The sequence below is a fragment of the Danio rerio genome, chromosome 16, assembly GCF_052040795.2.
Source record: "Danio rerio strain M-AB ecotype USA chromosome 16, GRCz13ab, whole genome shotgun sequence".
Classification (NCBI taxonomy): Eukaryota; Metazoa; Chordata; class Actinopteri; order Cypriniformes; family Danionidae; genus Danio; species Danio rerio.
In genome coordinates, this window is record NC_141036.1 from 33,227,039 (window position 1) to 33,247,426 (window position 20,388).

General features: G+C 33.3%; 1 protein-coding gene and 1 long non-coding RNA gene across 2 annotated transcripts in view; one reads left to right on the top strand and one right to left on the bottom strand.

Annotated features, from left to right (window-relative positions):
* Positions 1-20,388, top strand: part of npr1b (natriuretic peptide receptor 1b) — an 89,835-nt gene that overhangs the window by 63,109 nt on the left and 6,338 nt on the right. Inside the window, exons 7-19 of the mRNA XM_087287147.1 lie at positions 765-900; positions 1,177-1,261; positions 1,347-1,467; positions 3,517-3,591; positions 4,098-4,175; positions 4,801-4,905; positions 6,405-6,476; positions 6,901-7,060; positions 7,205-7,360; positions 18,692-18,860; positions 19,244-19,390; positions 19,501-19,624; positions 19,715-19,783. Of these exons, the coding sequence (XP_087143273.1) occupies positions 765-900; positions 1,177-1,261; positions 1,347-1,467; positions 3,517-3,591; positions 4,098-4,175; positions 4,801-4,905; positions 6,405-6,476; positions 6,901-7,060; positions 7,205-7,360; positions 18,692-18,860; positions 19,244-19,390; positions 19,501-19,624; positions 19,715-19,783 (1,497 nt within the window). The remainder of the gene's footprint in view (positions 1-764; positions 901-1,176; positions 1,262-1,346; positions 1,468-3,516; positions 3,592-4,097; positions 4,176-4,800; positions 4,906-6,404; positions 6,477-6,900; positions 7,061-7,204; positions 7,361-18,691; positions 18,861-19,243; positions 19,391-19,500; positions 19,625-19,714; positions 19,784-20,388) is intronic.
* On the bottom strand, positions 7,962-12,920 carry LOC141378212 (uncharacterized). Its single transcript, XR_015511524.1, has 3 exons — positions 12,295-12,920; positions 9,393-10,663; positions 7,962-8,815 (listed from the first exon to the last, which is right to left on the bottom strand). It is a non-coding gene; the product is annotated as an uncharacterized LOC141378212 (long non-coding RNA).

Below are 20,388 nucleotides of genomic sequence, written 5' to 3' on the forward strand. Positions count from 1 at the left end.
CTGTTGTCCTTTCTTGCTTGTTTACTGTCATTATTACTATCATTATATCACCAAAAATAATTAAAGCAGTGGGTAGCAAATTCGCTTCACACAGCAAGAACGTCGCTGGGTTGCTGGTTCGATCCTCGGCTCAGTTGGCGTTTCTGTGTGGAGTTTGCATGTTCTCCCTGCGTTCGGGTGGGTTTCCTCCGGGTACTCCGCTTTCCCCCACAGTCCAAAGGCATGCAGTACAGGTGAATTGGGTATGCTAAATTGTATGTGTGGATGTTTCCCAGAGATGGGTTGTGGCTGGAAGGGCATCCGCTGTGTAAAAACTTGCTGGATAAGTTCATTCCGCTGTGGCAACCCCAGATTAATAAAGGGACTAAGCCGACAAGAAAATGAATAAATGAATAATTAAAATTAATAATTAATTTAAAAATTAAGTATTGATAGATTTACAGAGGGAAATTCTTCATTTTCTTCACTTTGGTATTTGATCCATTTTCATCAAAAAAAACAAAAAAGACTTCTGACATTTTAAATGGGAGTGTAAATGTCCATTAATGTAAAAGACATCAATCAAAAACCACATAAGCTTTTATTATTATTAGATTTGTAGTGTTTAAGGGATTGAAACAAGTCTAACTCTAAACAGTTTTATCCAAGTAGATTTTGAATGCAATTAATGATATAAATACGATAATAACCCTGTTATTATTAATTGGTAATAATAATGAACCCTGTGACTGTTGTCTTATTGAGTACTTCACATTGCTCTGCAGATTGTGGCAGTGTATAATGGCACCCAGAAGGAGATGAATATTCTTCCTGGGATGGCTATTCAGTGGCCAGGTGGTAAAGTCCCTATGGATGTGCCCACCTGCGGATTTAAGAACGAAAACCCTGCCTGTCGAGCAAGTAGGTTTCATACACTATAGCTGTACAATACATTTGCTTCTTCTTCAAACTACTTATTTAAAGTGAGCCGAGTCAACACAATTCTTGAGTTTTTTTAGGGACAACTTAATTGTTTTGTTTAATCTACTTAAATTTGTAAAAGCAATTACATTAACTTAATCGTTTTGTGTTGGGACAACATGAAGGAATTATATTGAACCCAGCATTTTTACAGTGCAACGCATACACAGTACTTACGCACTTTTTACTCTCCATCACTTTGCTTCTTTCTTTTAGGAACCATCGCAATGCACCAGATGATTTCCATTGTGCTTTTCCTCATCCTCATCATCATCTTCACTGTGACTGTTTTTATATACAGGTAAGAGCCAGCAGAGTGTTTTAATACCTGATTATGACTCAGTCATTATGTCAAAAAATGTGGCTGTGTGTGTATGTGTTCACAGAAAGCTGAAGCTGGAGAAGGAGTTGGTTGCTCAGTTATGGAGGATTTCCTGGGATGACATTCAGATGAGCCATCTGGAAAAGGCCCTGAGAAGCACCGGCAGCAAACTCACACTCTCACTAGTAAAACAAAGACGCTGTACACACTACACACCAAGATCTGAAGTTACCTTGTTTATTATCGGGCCAAAAAATGTAGAATTTCCAAAATAAAATACATTTCTAGAAGATTTATTTTATGTTTTCAGACATTTTTTATATACAGTGTTTATTTACACTTTGCTGGCCAAGGCTATAATACAGTATAGCAGGGGGGAAACTTTTAGGTGGATGAAACTTTTGACATAATTGACTTGGATTTGAATCCACAAAACATTTAAAAAGTGTCAATTAAATTCCAATAGGTTATTTTATAAGACATTGCTTTAAATTGAAAGTAGTGTTCCAATAATGCAGCATAAGTTTTATATATTTTTTGCACTCAATATGGTAATACTGCATACATAAAAGTTTTGTTCACACAAAACTGAAAATGTTGTCATCATTTATTCACCTTTTACGTGTCACAAACCTAATTGAGTTTCTGTTAAACACAAAAGAAGATATTTTGAAAAATGTTGCAAACCTGTAACCATTGACTACCATAGTATTTGTTTTCTTGATATGGACGTCAGTGTTTACTAGTTCATCAGTCTTCATTTGTAAGCTCAAAGGTTTGGAACCACATGTGGGAGAGTTAATAATGAGTACATTTTTGTTTTGGGGTAAACTATAACTTCAATACTGGGCAGCAAATACCTGCCATTACTTCCTCTTGGTGTAGCATAATAATATAGTGCAGATACCCTCTGGCTTTTTTTTATTATTATCTTATTCACTGCATCTCTGTTGTCTTTTATGTCAAATACCTAAATTTACTCATAATGTGATATGGCTACAATATCGAAAAAAATATACAGAGTTGAAGTTAGAATTATTAGCCCCCCTTTGAATATTTTTCTTTTTTTACATTTTCCAAATGATGTTTAACAGAGCACGGAAATTTTCACATCATGTCTGATAATATTTTTTCTTCTTGAGAAAATCTTTTTTGTTTTATTTCAGCTAGAATATTAGCAGTTTAAATTTTTTTTAAACATTTTAAGATCAAAATTATTAGCCTCTTTAAGCTATATTTGTTTTTGATAGTCTACACCAGTGATTCTTAACCACGTTCCTGGAGTACCACCAGCAATGCACATTTAACCAAACACACCCGATTCAGATCAACAGCTCAGTAGCACAGACTAAAAGACCTGTAATGGGTGTGACAGACAAAGGAGACATACAAAACATGCAGTGTTGGTGGTTTTCCTGAAATGTGGTTATAAAACACTGGTCTACAGAACAAACCATCATTGTACAATATATACAATACAACTTGCCTTATTACACTTACCTGTCTAGTTAACCTAATTAAACTAATTAAGCCTTTAAATGTCACTTTAAGCTGTATAAAAGTGTATATCTAGTCAAATATTATGTACTGTCATCATGGCAAAGATAAAATAAATCAGTAATTAGAGATGAGTTATTAAAACAATTATGTTTAGAAATGTGTTGAAAAAAATCTTCTCTCAGTTAAACAGAAATTGGGAAAAAATAAATAAACAGGGGGGTTAATAATTCAGGAGGTTTAATAATTCTGTATATGTATATTTTTTGTTATTGCTCTATATATTGTAATGCAGGTTATTAATATCAATAAATAGAAGGCAAAGTAATTGTTTGGTGTATGAAGAAACAGCATATCCCAATCTGGTTCCATCACTCCAGCAATTTCATCAGGAAATAATCTAAACACTCTGATTGGCCGGAAACCTTTGTGATTGATGTTTGTTCTCGACGCTGTAAAAACAACAACCAATATGTGATAAAAAGAGAACAGATGCAATGCTGTGACATTTTTCATTCATTTTCAAATTCCACTTTAATCGTGACAGGCATAATAGTTTAGTTTAATTGAGCTCGAATAAGGAGGGGCATTATTGTTTGATGCCATTATTGCCACGAGCCCCCATTCATTTCTGATCCAGCTACACAATAATACTCACTCATAAATTATCTTCTCCAGCTCCTTGTTTTTCTTAAATGTATCAATTATTTTAATCTAATATTATTATTTCTCTGCAGAGAGGTTCTAACTATGGATCGCTGCTGACGACTGATGGAAATTTTCAGGTGTTTGCTAAGACTGGCTACTTTAAGGTATCGTTCTCTGATTCAACAGATGTTTATTTAGTACATATTTATACTCTCAGACGTCATACCCTTTGACCTCGGGTTATAAGGCACATGGAATGATAAATGATTCTCAAGCTTCATCATCTGATTAGCTGAATTCAGGATATCCGGAGACATCTCACTTTTTTTTTTTTCGCAGTTGTCAACCTTGGTTTATCATACCCAATGCATTTACATTACCTAATAAAACAATTTATATGTACATTTTGAATATTTTTTATATATATTTACTGTGTGTGTCTTTATAGAATGTTTTTTTTTTCTTTTTAGTGATAAGACTAAATAAACATGACACAGGAAGTGAAGTGGGAGAGAAAACTTGGGGCTTTGTCGGTGTGCTGGGCTATTGACTCCCACTAATTGAAATGTTTTTGTTTTATTTTTGAAGTGTCACAGTTTACGTGCATGTTAAAACCTCAAAGTACACACATTCTGACCACTGCAAACGTATGTGCTTATTTGTCCCCCAGGGAAATATTGTGGCTATTAAATACATCAACAGAAGGCGCGTCGAGTTAACGAGGAAAGTGTTGTTTGAACTGAAGCATGTGAGTGTGTCATGCTGTTTTATTGCTCTGCTGTAGGATATTTCTGCTAATCTGATTATAATCATTACCAACACACTAGCATTCAAGCATTTGGGGTCAGTACATTTTTTAATGGAAATTAATACTTGAGCAGGGATATATTAAATTGGTCAGAAGGCGTATGTAATGCTACAACAGATTTCTGCTTTGAATAAATACTGCTGTTTTAAACAATGTATTCCTTTCCACAGTTGACAATTTTATGATTATTCATGCTAATAGTAAAAATATTTCTTAAGCACCAAATCAGCATGTTTCAATCTAAACTATAGATTGAAGAACTAAATTGTGTTTTTTTCATAAATTAATAATTAATGAAATTAATATTATTATTAATATAAATAAATGAATAATATTGAATTACAATTAATATTTAAATTAATATGGTGCATTAATAACTATTTTTATTAATTAAATTATTTTTAATATTTTGAATTTAATAAATAGAAAATAGGGATTTTAAATTGTAAGTGTTTTATCTTATAAATTTTCCTTTCATTTTTGAACAAATAATTGCATTGCTGGTAAGATTTAACGTTAAAAACGTGTTGCGACTTTAAAATAATAGTATGTGTTTGTTCTCTAGATGAGGGATGTGCAGAATGAGCATTTGACCCGTTTTATCGGCGCCTGCATCGACCCACCCAATATCTGCATTGTCACTGAATACTGCCCTCGAGGCAGCCTGCAGGTACAGACACACCATTCATGTTCTGTCATCACGGTGACTTTTCATTGACCTATTGAGCTAATGATGTTTACTATTCTCTAACCTTCAACTTGACCCTTACAAAAAACTATCTGCAAATTTACATTTTAATTAAGATTCTAAAATGGTCTTGATCAAATAGGACCGCTCTGCTTGTTAAATGTGACGTCACGTGAAACAGCTTCCAGGTTCAAGCTTACTATCAAACTGTATGGGGAGACTCATCAAATGGTAATAATAAACAAATAATGTTTGTAAAATGTTTACAAAACGAAGTAATATTTTCCAATATATATATATATATTTATATATATAAATAAGATATTTAATATTTAATTAAAAAGGGTTGGGGCGAATGCCTTTAACACTGAGATCATCATTTCTAACTTGATGTAACCTTTTTTGTTTGTTTTATTGCTTTTCATTCATTTTATTTAGAGAAAACTGAAATTAAATGGTTCAATTAAATGTTTTAAATGAATCTAATTTTATTTCAAAATGTAAATACTGTCACTCAACACATAGAGGACTATGCAGTGAGCAAATCAAGGCAAAGACTAGTGTAATTCTATTATAAATGAGATTGTTTTGTTTTTACTATAATAAGCTCATAATAAAATGTAAAATATACTTAAGCCAATGTTTTCTAGTCATTGCTAAACATTATTACATAAATTAGGGAAATACCCATGGCAAATATTTACCTTCACTAGCCTCAATCGGCCCAATCAAACCACAAGTTTGGTTTCTGAAAAACCAAAAAAAAGCAAAAGTTTGGGCACCCCTAATCTACACCAACTAGCTATGAGGAGAATATTGCCAGTTTTTATATTGCAAACAAACTCAATTACATGATATGTGGTGCTAGATATTTTTTGACATGTTTCGACAATCGCTGTGACTTTTTTAATTGGTTGAATTTTCTATACAGCATGTTTGGTGATGTTGTTTTTTTTTGCACAAATACTGCTATCAAATGTTTATATTGCACGAAAGTTTATATGTCACATGTTTATATGCCACAATTTTGAGACAAAATAAAAAGATTGTATGTTTAAAGCTCAGGTATGTTTAAAGTCACAGTCACAATTGTAAGAAATGTGTTCAAATTGTAAGATGTAAACTTAGAATTGCAAAAAATGCATTCGAATATGTCTCAAATCTGAATTGTACAATTTATTTTGTAGGACTTTTTTCCATATGAACAACTTAGCCAAAGAACTTGCCTAGTGTGTGTTTGGCAGAAGTATTCAGACTGTTTACATTCATTTAGATGGAATCAGGCATTCTTGATATTTTGTAGAATAATATAGAAAGTACATTTTGATTTCTCAAAAAATGTGTCCCCAACTTAAGTTTAAATGTACAAAAAATACACAGACACACACAAAAAGAATTAAATATTTGCATGCTTTAAAAATAATTTAGCAATTTAGCACTGAAATTGTACATCTCTGAATTTCTGCATCTTTTTTTTACAGAATATTTTGGAGAACGACAGCATTACACTAGATTGGATGTTCAAATACTCATTAATCAGCGACATAGTAAAGGTAGAAACCCCTTTCTGTATTTTGTTAATGATGAAATTCACGTTAAAGGCAAAGTTCACCCAAAATTTCAAAATCTGTCATCATTTTCTCACCCTCCACTTGCTCCAAACTTTCATAAATTTCTTTTTTCTATTCAACAAAAAGGACAAAATATGAAGAACATAATATATCACATCAATTCTTTTTATTCTACCATGAATTTCAATGGCTGCCGTTTTCAACATTCTTCAAAATCGTTTTTTTGGATGACAGAAGAAAGAAGCTCATAAAGCTTTGGAATCACTTGAAATTGATTAGACGTTAAATAAATGTTTATTTTTGGGTGAACTATCTCTTTAAATGTTTATTTTCCATTCTCCCTCATTGCACTGCATCCTTATCCTCCTGCTTTCCTTCATACTGTCCAATCTGTCTCTCCCCTCAGGGCATGGCTTTTCTTCATAACAGTGTGATTGTATCCCATGGCAACCTGAAGTCTTCCAACTGTGTGGTTGACAATCGTTTTGTGCTAAAGATCACTGACTACGGGCTGTCCAGCATCAGGACGGAGTCGGACACGGAGGACGCCCACTCTTATTATGCACGTCAGTCATGTGACCTTTTCGGCTTTGTCGACTCATGTGTCATTCTGACACACGTGGCTGTAATTTTCACAACATGCATACGTGCAAGCTTTAGTCAAACAATCAACAATAACATTTACTGTCTGTATGGATCTGTGTGTACAGGTAAGCTGTGGTTGGCTCCAGAGTTGTCGAGAATGGAGTGCTTTCCTCCAGGAGGCACTCAAAAGGGGGATGTCTACAGTTTTGGCATCATACTTCAGGAAGTGGCTTTGCGCAGAGGAGTCTTTTACCTGGAGGGAGACTTGCTAAGCCCTAAAGGTCAGACACCAAGCTTAACAATCCATGTACAGTTATGTCCGAAAACTACTACACGTCTCTAACATGTGTTTGAAACAAATTATTCAACATTTATTCACTTTTGTTTCACACCTGTGTACACTTCTTTCTGCCACAGACAAAAATAATACTAAAAGGCTTGTTTATTTCTCACAATTATGACTTTTTGTCAGAATTGCAATTTGTATCTTGCAATATTTTGAGTTTAAAGGACATCTATGATGAAAATCATATTTTTTCAAGCTGTTTGTACAAAACAGTGTGTAGAATAGTGTGTGCACAGTCATATTGAAGCTATATAAAGACAATAAGTCTCTTTTTTAAATGTTAAAATACGATCCAAATCCCTTGTATTTTTAGGCCAACCACAATGTGGCGGAGTGCAGTTTCCCAGCCCACCAAATTGATTGATAGCCACGTATTAATAGGTCTCCATAGTAACTTGTATAATCATATCAACAAGACAGGACGTGCGCAAAGCAACTAGGATTAAAAGATCTGTCCAGCTAGCTGTGACCATCAATCATCATCAAATGTGATCAAGAATGAGTTTTACAAGTTTAAAATGTTTTTAAAACGGTGCATGTTTGTAATGAATTACAGCGATTTACTTCAGCTTTAATTTATCACCACAGCCGCATGTTAGGACAATTATAAAAGTAGACACTTCAATCCCGGTTTGCACCCATGAACTTTGTAATGGCATTGTGTGTGACTCATCGTTGCAGAATGGCTTGAATTAACTCCACAACAAATACATCAAATAATCATTGGGAACGTTTTTACTGAAGTATTTCTCACAAACATTACATGAGATCTGCTTAATGTCTGTCACTGTGCTGTTTACCTGACACAGAACTAGCATTATAGGCACAGGCAACAAAAACTGAAAATTGTAATATTCTAAAAGGTACAATAAATAATCTGATGGGTGTTTTGAGTGGAAACTTTCTAGACACACAAAAGACTTCTCTTGAATCTTGAAAAGGGGGTAAAATAGATGCTCTTTAAACTCAAATTGTAATGCTGTGTTTACATCAAAAGTAAAAATGAACTATCCATGTTGGTAGATTACATACAAAGTCAATACAAATGCACAAATACAGGGCAATTTCCATCAGACAGAGGGAATGAAGCTGAATGCATGACGTATGCTGCAAATACACAGAACTCACCACATCTGAGTTTCTCTATGCAAGTTCAAAACTATTCTCAAGCGGAATATTAACTTGAGGTGGAAAACATTCTCCACATTGGCTGAGAACCCAGCATAAGATTATAGCTCACAATTTAGAGGGGGAAGAAACACATTAATTGGGTAACACTTTAGTTTAGGTCACAGTTCAATTGCTTTTTACTACTGGCTTTTTGCCTGCCTATAGTTACTTTGTATTAGTAGTAATAAAGTATGATCTTTATTCTGCATCCCTCTAAAACCTAAACCCAACTTCAACCTCAATAACTAAATAAACAGCTAATTATTAGTGTATTAAGCTAGTAGTGTTAGTTAGTAGTTTGTTAAATTCCTCCTACAGAGATTAGACCTTTTATTAACGTTTACATTTTAAGTGGCAAGAGGAGTGGGAAGCATTGGAAAATAATAAAGTGTATGAAATACAACCTGAAATCTCAAGAGTTTTAAGACTATAGATTTTATCAAGTGATTTTTACCAGATGTCGTATTGGACATACAAGATTGGACATACAGAAAAGTCCCTGCTCAGTGTTTGTACTGCACAATTGCCCTTAATTTAAAACTAATTCTCTTTTAAACACAAACTCTTTTAAGTACATTTTTAACTAAATGACACCAGGAAGAATTAAAATGTTTATCATGTAGTAAAACTAAAAATCTTATTTCATTTATGTATTCATCTGTTTGTTGTTTTTAATTGTATATTTAATATTAAAATATTCTTGCCATGAAAATAGCATTGGTTGCTGACATGGCAATAAATATAAAAAATACATTAATTAAATCAGTTAGTGGATTGTTAATCCTGTGAATTGTGACCTAAACTAAAGAGTTACCCATATTTGTAAGGCAAAAACTTAAAATTGCAGCAAAATAAATCTGAATTGCAAAACAGAGTTATGGAGAAAAGGTCTGATTTTTGAAAACTGATGTAAAAAGTCTGTTTTTGCCTGTAAAATAAAAGTGAAATGTGTTGTTTTTGACCCCATTAGCATTAATCGTATGAACAAAAACTGCTTCAATAGCGTTACTTTTGCGCAGCACAGATGAAAGAAATCTATATAAGTTTTGATCCATGCACTTCTTTCAAGTGGATGCAGAAGCATCATAAAAGCGCTCCAAATGACTCATGCACTGTAGCCAAGCCTTCTGAAGCAATCAAAGTTTTGTGTGAAGATTAGAGTCAAATTTAAATTGGTATTCACTCATAATCTTCCTATTTGTTAACCAGGCAGAGTCAGTGAACCAGATTAGTCTGGTTTGCCAGTTGATCTTTCAGTATTTTTCACTGAAAAGGTCTCATTTAAAGGTTTTCATTGAAAAGGTCTGATTTAAAAGAATGAATAGTTGATTAATTACTAGCAAAAGTAGATTTTTTAAGTACTAGTAAGAATGAATGTACATGCTAAAGAGATCTACAAATTTTCATCTGCATTTTTAGTATACAAGATTTCTTTTTGATCTAATTGTACAATACACATTTCTTTCATCAGTTGTGCATCTTCTGGCAAAAAAGTGCATGATTTAGCATAAATCTGTTGTGCTTGGAGGAACTTGAATGTCTGGCTTTTTCTATGTGTTAAGTCATGTAGTTTAATCCAGCTTTTAAATTCAGTTTCATCTGTTTCTCACACAAAGCAGTCACGTGGCGTTCGAACATCTAAAATATAGAACGCAAGTTAAAAAGCCCTGATGCTTTTACAATACTTTCATGTCCTTTTTTGAAACTTAAAAGCCTCAGTTTCCATTACATCGCCATGTTTTATGTGTTCTCTATTTAATTAATGTATTAATATCATTCATTCTTGCTCCTCTGATCTGCTGTCTGAAGACAAATTGAGGATGCCGAAAAAAACTTGGTTGTTGCTTCCATCCAAAACACTTTTTAAATATTGATGCACGGCTCTGCACTCACACAAATTACCCTTGAGAGCCTCCACAGTGACAGCAATGGAAGACGCTAATGAACCAGGTTCTTCAGAAAGGTCAACAAATACACAACCACACGCCTTTCACAGCTGTGCTTCTCTCTTTACGACAGACACATCAAAGATGGCCCTTTAAACACAGCACATATGCATAAAAACACCCTCATACACTGTTAATTTGCCAGTCCCACCATCGGTAAAGAGGAAGACACTTGACATTATCTTGTCATCCCGCCAACACACTCGTACACATTACATTACACATGGTTCTCTTGGCTGTAGCTGTAGCCCTTACAGGATGAAGTGCTCTCTCATTCAGACATTGAAGTTTTTTTGTGTCATACAGTACTTCTGCATGTGGGGTATGAATATTCAGAGTTGCTAATTGCCATGAAATAGGAAAACTCAGACCAGCACTGAGTGGGCTACTTTAATGTTATGTACTGTATGATTTATAATTGATTTCAAATTACATAATGAAAATTGTAGTCGGTAATGTAATTTATTATTGCTCATTTTAGGTATCCACTTTTGGATTACTTTAGATTACTTTTGACCTAACTTGTTATTCATTCTTTTTGTTGTCGGCTTTGTCCCTTTATTAATCCGGGGTCGTCACAGTGGAATGAACCACCAACTTATCCAGCACGTTTTTACACAGCGGATGCCCTTCCTGCCGCAACCCATTTCTGGGAAACATCCACATACACTCATTCACACACTCATACACTACGGACAATTTAGCCTACTCAATTCACCTGTACCGCATGTCTTTGTACTGTGGGGGAAACCGGAGCACCTGGAGGAAACCCACGTGAATGCAGGGAGAACATGCAAACGCCATACAGCCAAACGCCAACTGAGGCGAGGCTCGAACCAGCGACCTTCTTGCAGTGAGGCGACAACACTACCTACTGCGCCACTGCATCGCCCTAACTTGATATTATTGAAGATAATTATTGTCATAAATTAAAAAAAAAAAACATAAATGAAAAAAATTACATGATGAAAATTGTAGTTGATGACGTAATTTATTATATTGCTAATTTTAGGTATTGCACTCAGACTACATTTAGGTTACTTTTGACCTTTATTGTTATTATTGTAGATAATTAATGTCATAAATGTTAAAAATATCATAAAATAATTACATAATGACAATAGTATTGCAGTAGATTGCTCATTTGTATTATATTGCTCATTTTAAAAAATGGACTTGGACAACTTTTGAATTACTTTTAGATTACTTTTTACCTCACTTGTTATTATTGTAGCTAACTATTGTCATAAATTTAAAAAAATACATGATGAAAATTGTAGTTGGTAATGTAATTTATTAGATTGCTCATTTTAGATAATGCACTCTCACTTCTTTTAGATTACTTTTAGATTTCTTTTGACCTAACTTGTTATTACTGTAAACTATTTCTGTCATGAATTAAAAAATGTCATTAATACAAAAAAAAATACATTATGAAAATTATAGTTCGTATTGTAATTTATTAGATTGCTCATTTTAGGTCAGGCCCTTGGACTACTTTTAAATTACTTTTAGATTATTTTTTATCAAACTTGTTATCATTGTAGATAATTATTGTCATAAATTAAAAAAAAAATGTCATGAATGAAAAAAAAATTAAATGATGAAAATTGCAGTTCATTCATTCATTTTCTCTTCAGCTTAGTCCCTTTATTCATCAGGGGTCACCACAGTGGAATGAATCACCAACTTATTCAGCATATGCTTTACACAGCTGATGCCCTTTCAGCTGCAATCCAACACTGGGAAACACCCATACACTCTTGCATTCATACATATACACTACGGCCAATTAAGCTTATTCATCTTTACTGCATGTCTTTGGACTGTGGAATTGCAGTTGGTAAAATAAATGATCAGATTGCTAATTTTAGGTAATGCACTCTGACTAATTTTAGATTACTTTTAGATTACTTTTTACCTAGCATGTTATTCCAGTAGATTATTGTCATAAATGAGAAAAAATAAATAAATAAAAAAAATGTAGATGAAAATGTTATTTATTATATTGCTCATTTTAGGTAATGCGCTCTCACTTCTTTTAGATTACTTTTGACCTAACTTGTTATTATTGTAGGTAATTATTGTCACAAATAAAAAAAATCATCATAAATGAAAAAAAAAACATAATTATGTAAATTGTAGTTGATAATGTAATTTACTTGATTGCTCTTTTTAGGTACTGCACTCAGACTACTTTTGGATTACTTTTAGATTACTTTTTACCTAGCATGTTATTATTGTAGATAATTATTGTCGTAAATGTAAAATTGTCATCAATTTAAAAAAATATACATAATTAAAGTTGTAGTTGGTAATGTAATAATTCAAGTTCTCATTTTAGGTAATGCCCTCTGACTATTTTCAGATTACTTTTGATAATTTTGATATATGACATTTTAGATTAATATGGGATTATTGAAAAAACTTTTCCAATCTGTGTTAATGACATCATAAAATGCATAAAGCATTGCATTAAGCTAGGGTTTGGAAAATGAAAGGAGATTTATCAATTGAAATTTAATATGAAATAATAATAATTAATTAAATAATTAAGATTTTAAATTAGATGAATAAATCATTTTTAAATAAGACCCAAATTTGAAATAATGTATTTTCAAAACCTGTTCAATTACTTACTATTATTTTAATATGTAAGCAAATATTTAAGATCAATGTGGTTCAACTGAAAACAATTCCTGCATCACAAGAACAGACCATAATTAACATGAGAAAAAAAATGTCATGGTCAAAGTCCTCCAGATTTTCAACATTTCTGTGGATTCTACGTTGGCACAGAATGTAGTATAGCTTGCATAATTATGAATCTCATTATGATGTAACTGAATCTGATAATTTACATTCATGGATAACAAATTTATTTGCATGACATTTACTGTGCATAGCCTTCTATATTTTAATTATTCAGAACTAAAAAAAAATGTCAATGTTCAAATTTTTTTACATAAAACTTTAGGGAAAAAATGTATAGAAAAGAATTCAAAATCATGACTCATTTCTGAGTGTGTAACCCATAGAAAAAATAGCAATTAAAACTATATAATCTGATCCTTCTAAATCCAAATGAAATGTAATCACTTACTACCAAGCAGTGATCATAAAATACTGAAACCTTCCTAAACAAAAACACTGAATCGATATTCTATCTAAAACTCCAATCTGAATGAAAGAAAAGCTTTATAAATTACTGTCACTTTCCATTACTTTCAGAGTCATAACACATTCATTTGTTCTGCCTTTCTCTTTCACACACACTTATCTCTCTCTTCTTCTCTAATCTAATTTATGGATTTAATCATGTGATTCATAATACAGACCAAAATCCATGTTTGCATATGACTCAGTCCAGTATTGCTGGTACATTTCAAGCGTTTCCCATTTGTTTTAGTTAGTGAATTAAACAAACGTTTAATTTACAGTAAACTGAATCCATTGTTAATGGAAAATAATGGAAAATGTTTAAATGTGATGAGGGACATTTGATTTTGTTAGTAATTGTTATTTAACATAATGTGTGAAACCTTTAAAACCATTAACAGACTTGACAATAACAGACTTGACATTTTCCAGCATTTTATGCTTTTGCTCAAGTTGCTAACCTCATACTAGACACCACATGGCATGTCTAAATCAGATTTTTATGCATGTAAATCATATTACAGTTTTTAAAAAAAGAAATTAGCTAAAGTATATCAGTAAAATAATTGACAAATTATTAATCAACTATTGATGTATTGAAAACATTTTATACAAGTAATGAGAGAAGATTACATCACATGCCTCAGTCCCTTCCAGAGCTTTCCACCAGAGGAAGTGACACTTGGAGCGAGTCACATGCTTTTTCTGTCAGTGTTTTAAATATTGTCATGCCTTTTTTTATAGGTGACCGAACATAGCAACAAGCACAAAAAGTATGTTTCCATTACTGAACTTACAAATAATAGAGGAAACAAAAATTTCATGCAAATATTTATAAGGTAAAAATAAAAAAGCTGCAAACTGGACTTTATTTTAATTTAAGGTAATTACAGAGTTTCAAATATAGACATAGTGGGGGAGTCTTTAAGATAATATTTTAAATACAAATGCAAACATTATTTGTAGATACAACTTGACATAATTTGTGTTATTATTCAAAACGGTTTCTTTAAAGTCTTTGTTTTTAAAAATTAAAAATCCAAATTAAATAAGTTTATCTGGTGCATCACGGTGGCGCAGTGGGTAGCATAACCGCCTCACAGCAAGAAGGTTGCTGGTTCGAGCCTCGGCTGGGTCATTTGGCATTTCTTTGTGGAGTTTGCATGTTCTTCCCGTGTTTGTGTGGGTTTCCTACGGGTGCTGCAGTTTCTCCCACAAGTCCAAAAACATGCTATATAAGTGAATTGGGTAAGCTTAAATTGTCCGTAGTGTTCGCATGATTTCCCAGTGATGGGTTGCAGATGGAAGGGCATCCGCTGCGTAAAACATATGCTGAAAAAGATGGCGGTTCATTTCGCTGTGGCGACCCCTAATTAACAAAGGGACTAAGCCGAAAACAAAATGAATGAATGAAGGTTTATCTTGTGATGCAAAATAAACCCCACATTTTTAGAATCACCTATACACTACCTGACAATAGTCTAGCCGTCGATCCTAGATGTAAAAGCAACAAATAATAATTCGACTTTAGTTGATCATTTGGAAAAGTGGCAGAAGGTAGATTTTTCAGATGAATCGTCTGTTGAACTGCATCCCAATCATCACAAATACTGCAGACGTCCTATTGGAACCCACATGGACCCAAGATTCTCATAGAAATCAGTCAAGTTTGAAGAAGGAAAAATCATGGTTTGGAGTTATATTTAGTATGGAAGCATGGGAGAGATCTGCAGAGTGGATGGTAACATCAGCAACCTGAGGTATCAGGACATTTGTGCTGCCCATTACATTACAAATCAAAGGAGAGGGCAAATTCTACAGCAGGATAGCACTCCTCATACTTTAGCCTTCACATCAAAGTTCCTTAAAGCAAAAAAGGTCAAGGTTCTCCAGGATTGGCCAGCCCAGTCACCAGGTATGAACATTATAGAGCATGTCTGAGGTAAGATGGAGGAGACATTAAAGATGAATAAAAACAATCTTGATGATATCTGGGAGTCCTGCAAGAATGTGACCTTTGGCATTCCAGATGACCTTATTAATAAGTTATTTGAGTCATGGCAGAGATGTATGGAAGCAGTCCTCTAAGCTCAGGGGAGTCATGCACAATATTAATTATTTTTTCCACTGCACCACGACTTTATTTTCTATACTGTACAATATTTTTGTTAAGTGACAAGACTTTTGTCTAAGCAAAGTCAGACCTTAATGTCCTAATTAAATTATTAAAAATCAAGGCATGATCATATTTTATTTTGGTAAAATAAGTGTAATCTAAGACCTTTGCCTTTCATATAAGGCACTTCTGATACCAAATGATCATTGTCAAGTCAAGTTATTATTTGTTGTTCCTAAAACTTGGATAAACGACAAGACTTTCATCAGATATGTGTGTGTGTGTGTTCTATATGAAGAGCAGACTTTTTCTCCCCGCACAAAGTGATATAATATGCTGTTAGCATCCCTGGAGCTTCTAATGTCAGCACTGTAATCAGAACGGACATAAAAAAAAGTGATAATATCAATCTCCAACGGGCGGCAGACATGCTTTTGGCCACCTTCGTAATGAGATTGCTTTTCCGGCTCTAAGACTGGTGAACCAATGAGCCTTGTGTATGCTAGGTCAACCAATCGTCACATGTATAAAAACAAAACAGAAACACAAAGAAAAGTGTGCAGCAGTAAAGATGTCCTGAGCTTTAAAGAGTGACTTCTTATCAGACCAGATTGTCTGTGAAAAGCCTCAGATGGGGCAGACAAAGGGTGCTTTTGCTGGAGTGCGACAGCCCACAGCCGTTGCTTTCAGAGCTGTAAGAAGAGCTGATGAATAGAGCTGAGAGAGAGAGAGAGAGAGAGAGAGAGAGAGAGAGAGAGAGAGAGAGAGAGAGAGAGAGATCAGGAAGAGGATGGGGAACAGAGATAAAACATTTGGGGGAGTTTGTGGGAATAAGACTGATGGAAAATGCCCTGATGCAACAGATTATAGAGAGTAAAGTGAAGGAAAGCACTTTGACTGGCAAAATATCTACTGCTGAAATTAGCTAAATATTTCACAGCCAAAATAAAATTCTTTTAGGTATGGCTTTTAAGTAGCAACCAATATTTGTTAGTTTGTTATTTGACATGTGTTAAATATAAGTGAAAGAAATAGGATAGGGGGCTCTACCCAAATTTTTATTTATTATTTATTTATTTTTAGATTAAACTTACATATATACAAAGCAACGAAATGCAGTTAAGGTCTAACCAGGAGTGCAATAGCAGCAAGTTTAGGGTATAGGTATAATAGTTAAACTAAGTTAAACTATGGGTAATATTTACAGATGGATGTATTATAAACATAATATAAAAGTTGTATTAGCTATAGTCTGCAGAGATTTACAAATAGATAAACATACTGTAGAGGCTGCTAATAGAGTTTTTTAGGTCACTTTGGTACATTTCTTATATCAGAATTAAAATTTTCAAAACTTCCTGTTCAGTCTTCAGATCATTGTGTCACTTGTGCACATCAGAAAAGAAATTTCTCATTTATTTGAACAAGTTGCAAATGTGTTTGTACATCTATACAAATGATTATGTGCAATTCTCTGATGTTTCCTTCATTATCAGTTGTTTATGTCATGTTGATCAAAATGTATTACTCTGTTGAATAGTCTCAACCCCACAACATTTAATCATTTGTTCATGGCGTAAGTCTTTACATGCAAAATGGCTGAACAAGTTGTCGTAATATTTTGTCAGAATGCATTTTCATATACATTTCCATTAGACTTTTATTTTAAACCTGTCTACAATTGGTAAGTTTGTCCCAGCTGAATCTTGACTTTTTCTAATGAAGATCTAAAAGAAGGTTGTCCTATGTTTACATTTCTACTTTTGTTTTATTTTTATCTTTGTGCTATGCAGTGCTGTGTTTTCCTTTCTGTATAACAATGATCATGTCAACAAATTACAAGCAACAAAAAATAGCCATAGATTACATCAGAACACCCCTCCAGAGTATACTGTTGTATTGACATCATGATTTGGTCATTTGACTTATCTGTACACGACACAAGGACTTGTTATTCTGACCGCAAAGATGTGTTCATTGACACAGATATGTAGTTTTTGATTTTGAGCAGGAGACTGACTTTTGCTGGTAATCCATGGTGTTTTGCTATTTGTGTGCATTATTTTGAGAAATGTACCAAAACGAAAAACTGTAATAATCAGCAATATGCAAAAATGTATGAACAAAATATACATGTTGCTTTTTGCTATAAACAGGATTTACAAATAGATATGTAGATTTGTACGTATATCATACATTTACAAATGTATATGCAATCATTATGTGCTATATTGAGTGTGCAACATTAACTATGCAATATTTAAAAAAAATACAAAAACGTTTTAAAACTTTGTTCAAATAGTTAAAAAGTAAATATGTAAACACAAATGTAATATCATGAATTTAGAAAATATGGTGAATATCTATTTAAAATAATGAATTACCCTCCCCAAAAACAAAAATTAAGAAATGAATTAGCAAAACTCATTCCAAGGTACTCAAAAAATGTGGAAAAAATATTTAAATGCTTTTTAATATTTTTTCCACATTTTTCAAGTGCCTTGCACTGATTTTTGCTGTTTATTCTGATGGGTTCCTTAACCAAACAGCACCTACACATTACTTAAGCTACACCTGAGCACTTATTGTTTGATTTTGAAAGAAATTAATTACTTTTTTCTAAATAAATTTAAAATACAAAAGTACAAATTCAATTTATTTATATTAATTGCTAAAAGTGAGCTTCACAAAGTTAAAACATGCATTGCATAAAGACGTTTAATATTTCATATTCACTAAATATTACTAAAGATTCATCAGGCTTTTCATGCATTTCAAGCTGATTTTTAAGTGATGTTAGAATATCATCTGTTCATTTAAGCTCAAACCGTTCTCCTTTGTCTGTTTCTCTTGCTCGCTGTTTCCTTGTGTATAGAGATTGTGGATCGGGTGGCTCTGGGTGAATGGCCGTATCTCCGTCCATCACTGAACCCTCAGGCACACAGTGAGGAGCTCGGTCAGCTGATGCAGCGCTGCTGGGCTGAAGAACCATCAGACAGACCTGAGTTCAGCCATATTAGTGTGTTACTCCGCAAACAGAACAGGTCTGTCCCTCATTACTCCATAGTTCTTTCTGTAACATTTAGGGGTTTTCTCCTTTTACCCCAATGTACAGGGTAACTTTATCCTAAAATGTAAAAATGCACATATTTATTTGTTTTGTATAAAAAGCCAAGGATATTTTCTACTCATTTATAGTACTAGTATTTGTAATAGTATTTGTTTACATTTTACATTTTCAAGTCTATATTCAGTCTTTTTATAGACATTTGCTTCATTTGTAATTAAAATCATTTTGATCTTTCATCCTTGTCCAGCATCTGCCCTTCTTCTCTCCAAACATTTTGAGCATAAAAAAAGAACTGTATGCTGCATGTCTTACCCTATACATGTGATTTTCATTCACCTCATCATGTCTCGTTCACAGGGAGCACAGGAGTAATATCCTGGATAATCTTTTGTCTCGTATGGAGCAGTATGCTAATAATCTGGAAGAGCTGGTAGAGGAGAGAACTCAAGCATACCTAGAAGAGAAACGCAAGGCAGAAGCTTTACTGTACCAGATCCTCCCTCAGTGAGTTGACCCACACGCCTCATACACTTAGCAACTATTACAAAGTTCTTATTCAACTTAGCTAAGTCTCATGTGGCTTTATTTCTGTTGTGTGTGTGTGTGTGTGTTAGTTCAGTAGCTGAACAGCTAAAGAGAGGTGAGACGGTGCAGGCTGAAGCTTTTGACTCCGTTACCATCTATTTCAGTGATATTGTAGGCTTCACATCACTGTCAGCGGAGAGCACACCTTTGCAGGTACTTCAATCTTAAAACTGACAGTAAAAATGCTGTTTTTTTCGGTGTCTGAACCTTAAGATTTGAAGTGCTTTTGTTTGTTTTTGCTAGGTCGTCACCCTCCTCAATGACCTCTACACTTGCTTTGATGCCATCATAGACAATTTCGACGTTTACAAGGTATCGCCACCTCAAACCTCAACACATTTTATATGCCTTATGCAGTGCTCAGCATAACTGAGTACAGCCCATTTTGAAAATGAATATTTTTATCCATTTCTCAGTGAATATAGACAATACATTTTGGTGCATTTAAACAAAACAGATTTATTAAAAGGATACATATATTAAAATAATATTTTAGTCACCAAACATATTTAGAAAAGATTATACAATTAAATTCAAGCTAAATATTGCAAAAACAATTACAACCTACAAATTTTCAACTAAATTTTTAAATTTTTTTGCTTTTTTTCTGATTTTTCCTTTTTTTTTAATTTAGTGTTTAAAATTTTTCTATAACATATACATTTGGGTGTGCTAGTTTTTAGACCATCATCATAAGATATTTTGTTAGACAAGCTCCAGATTTGGCTTGAGTACTGAATAATCTAATGTATATGCACACATATAATATTGTATAGCTTCCTATTAAAAATGTCAATTTGAAAGATTTGTGAGAGTTTATATATGATGAGCACTGTAACAAACTTATTTAACTAGGAAAGTCCCATTGAGATAAAGTTTATATTTATTTATATCTCTTCTACCAAGGAGTCCATGTT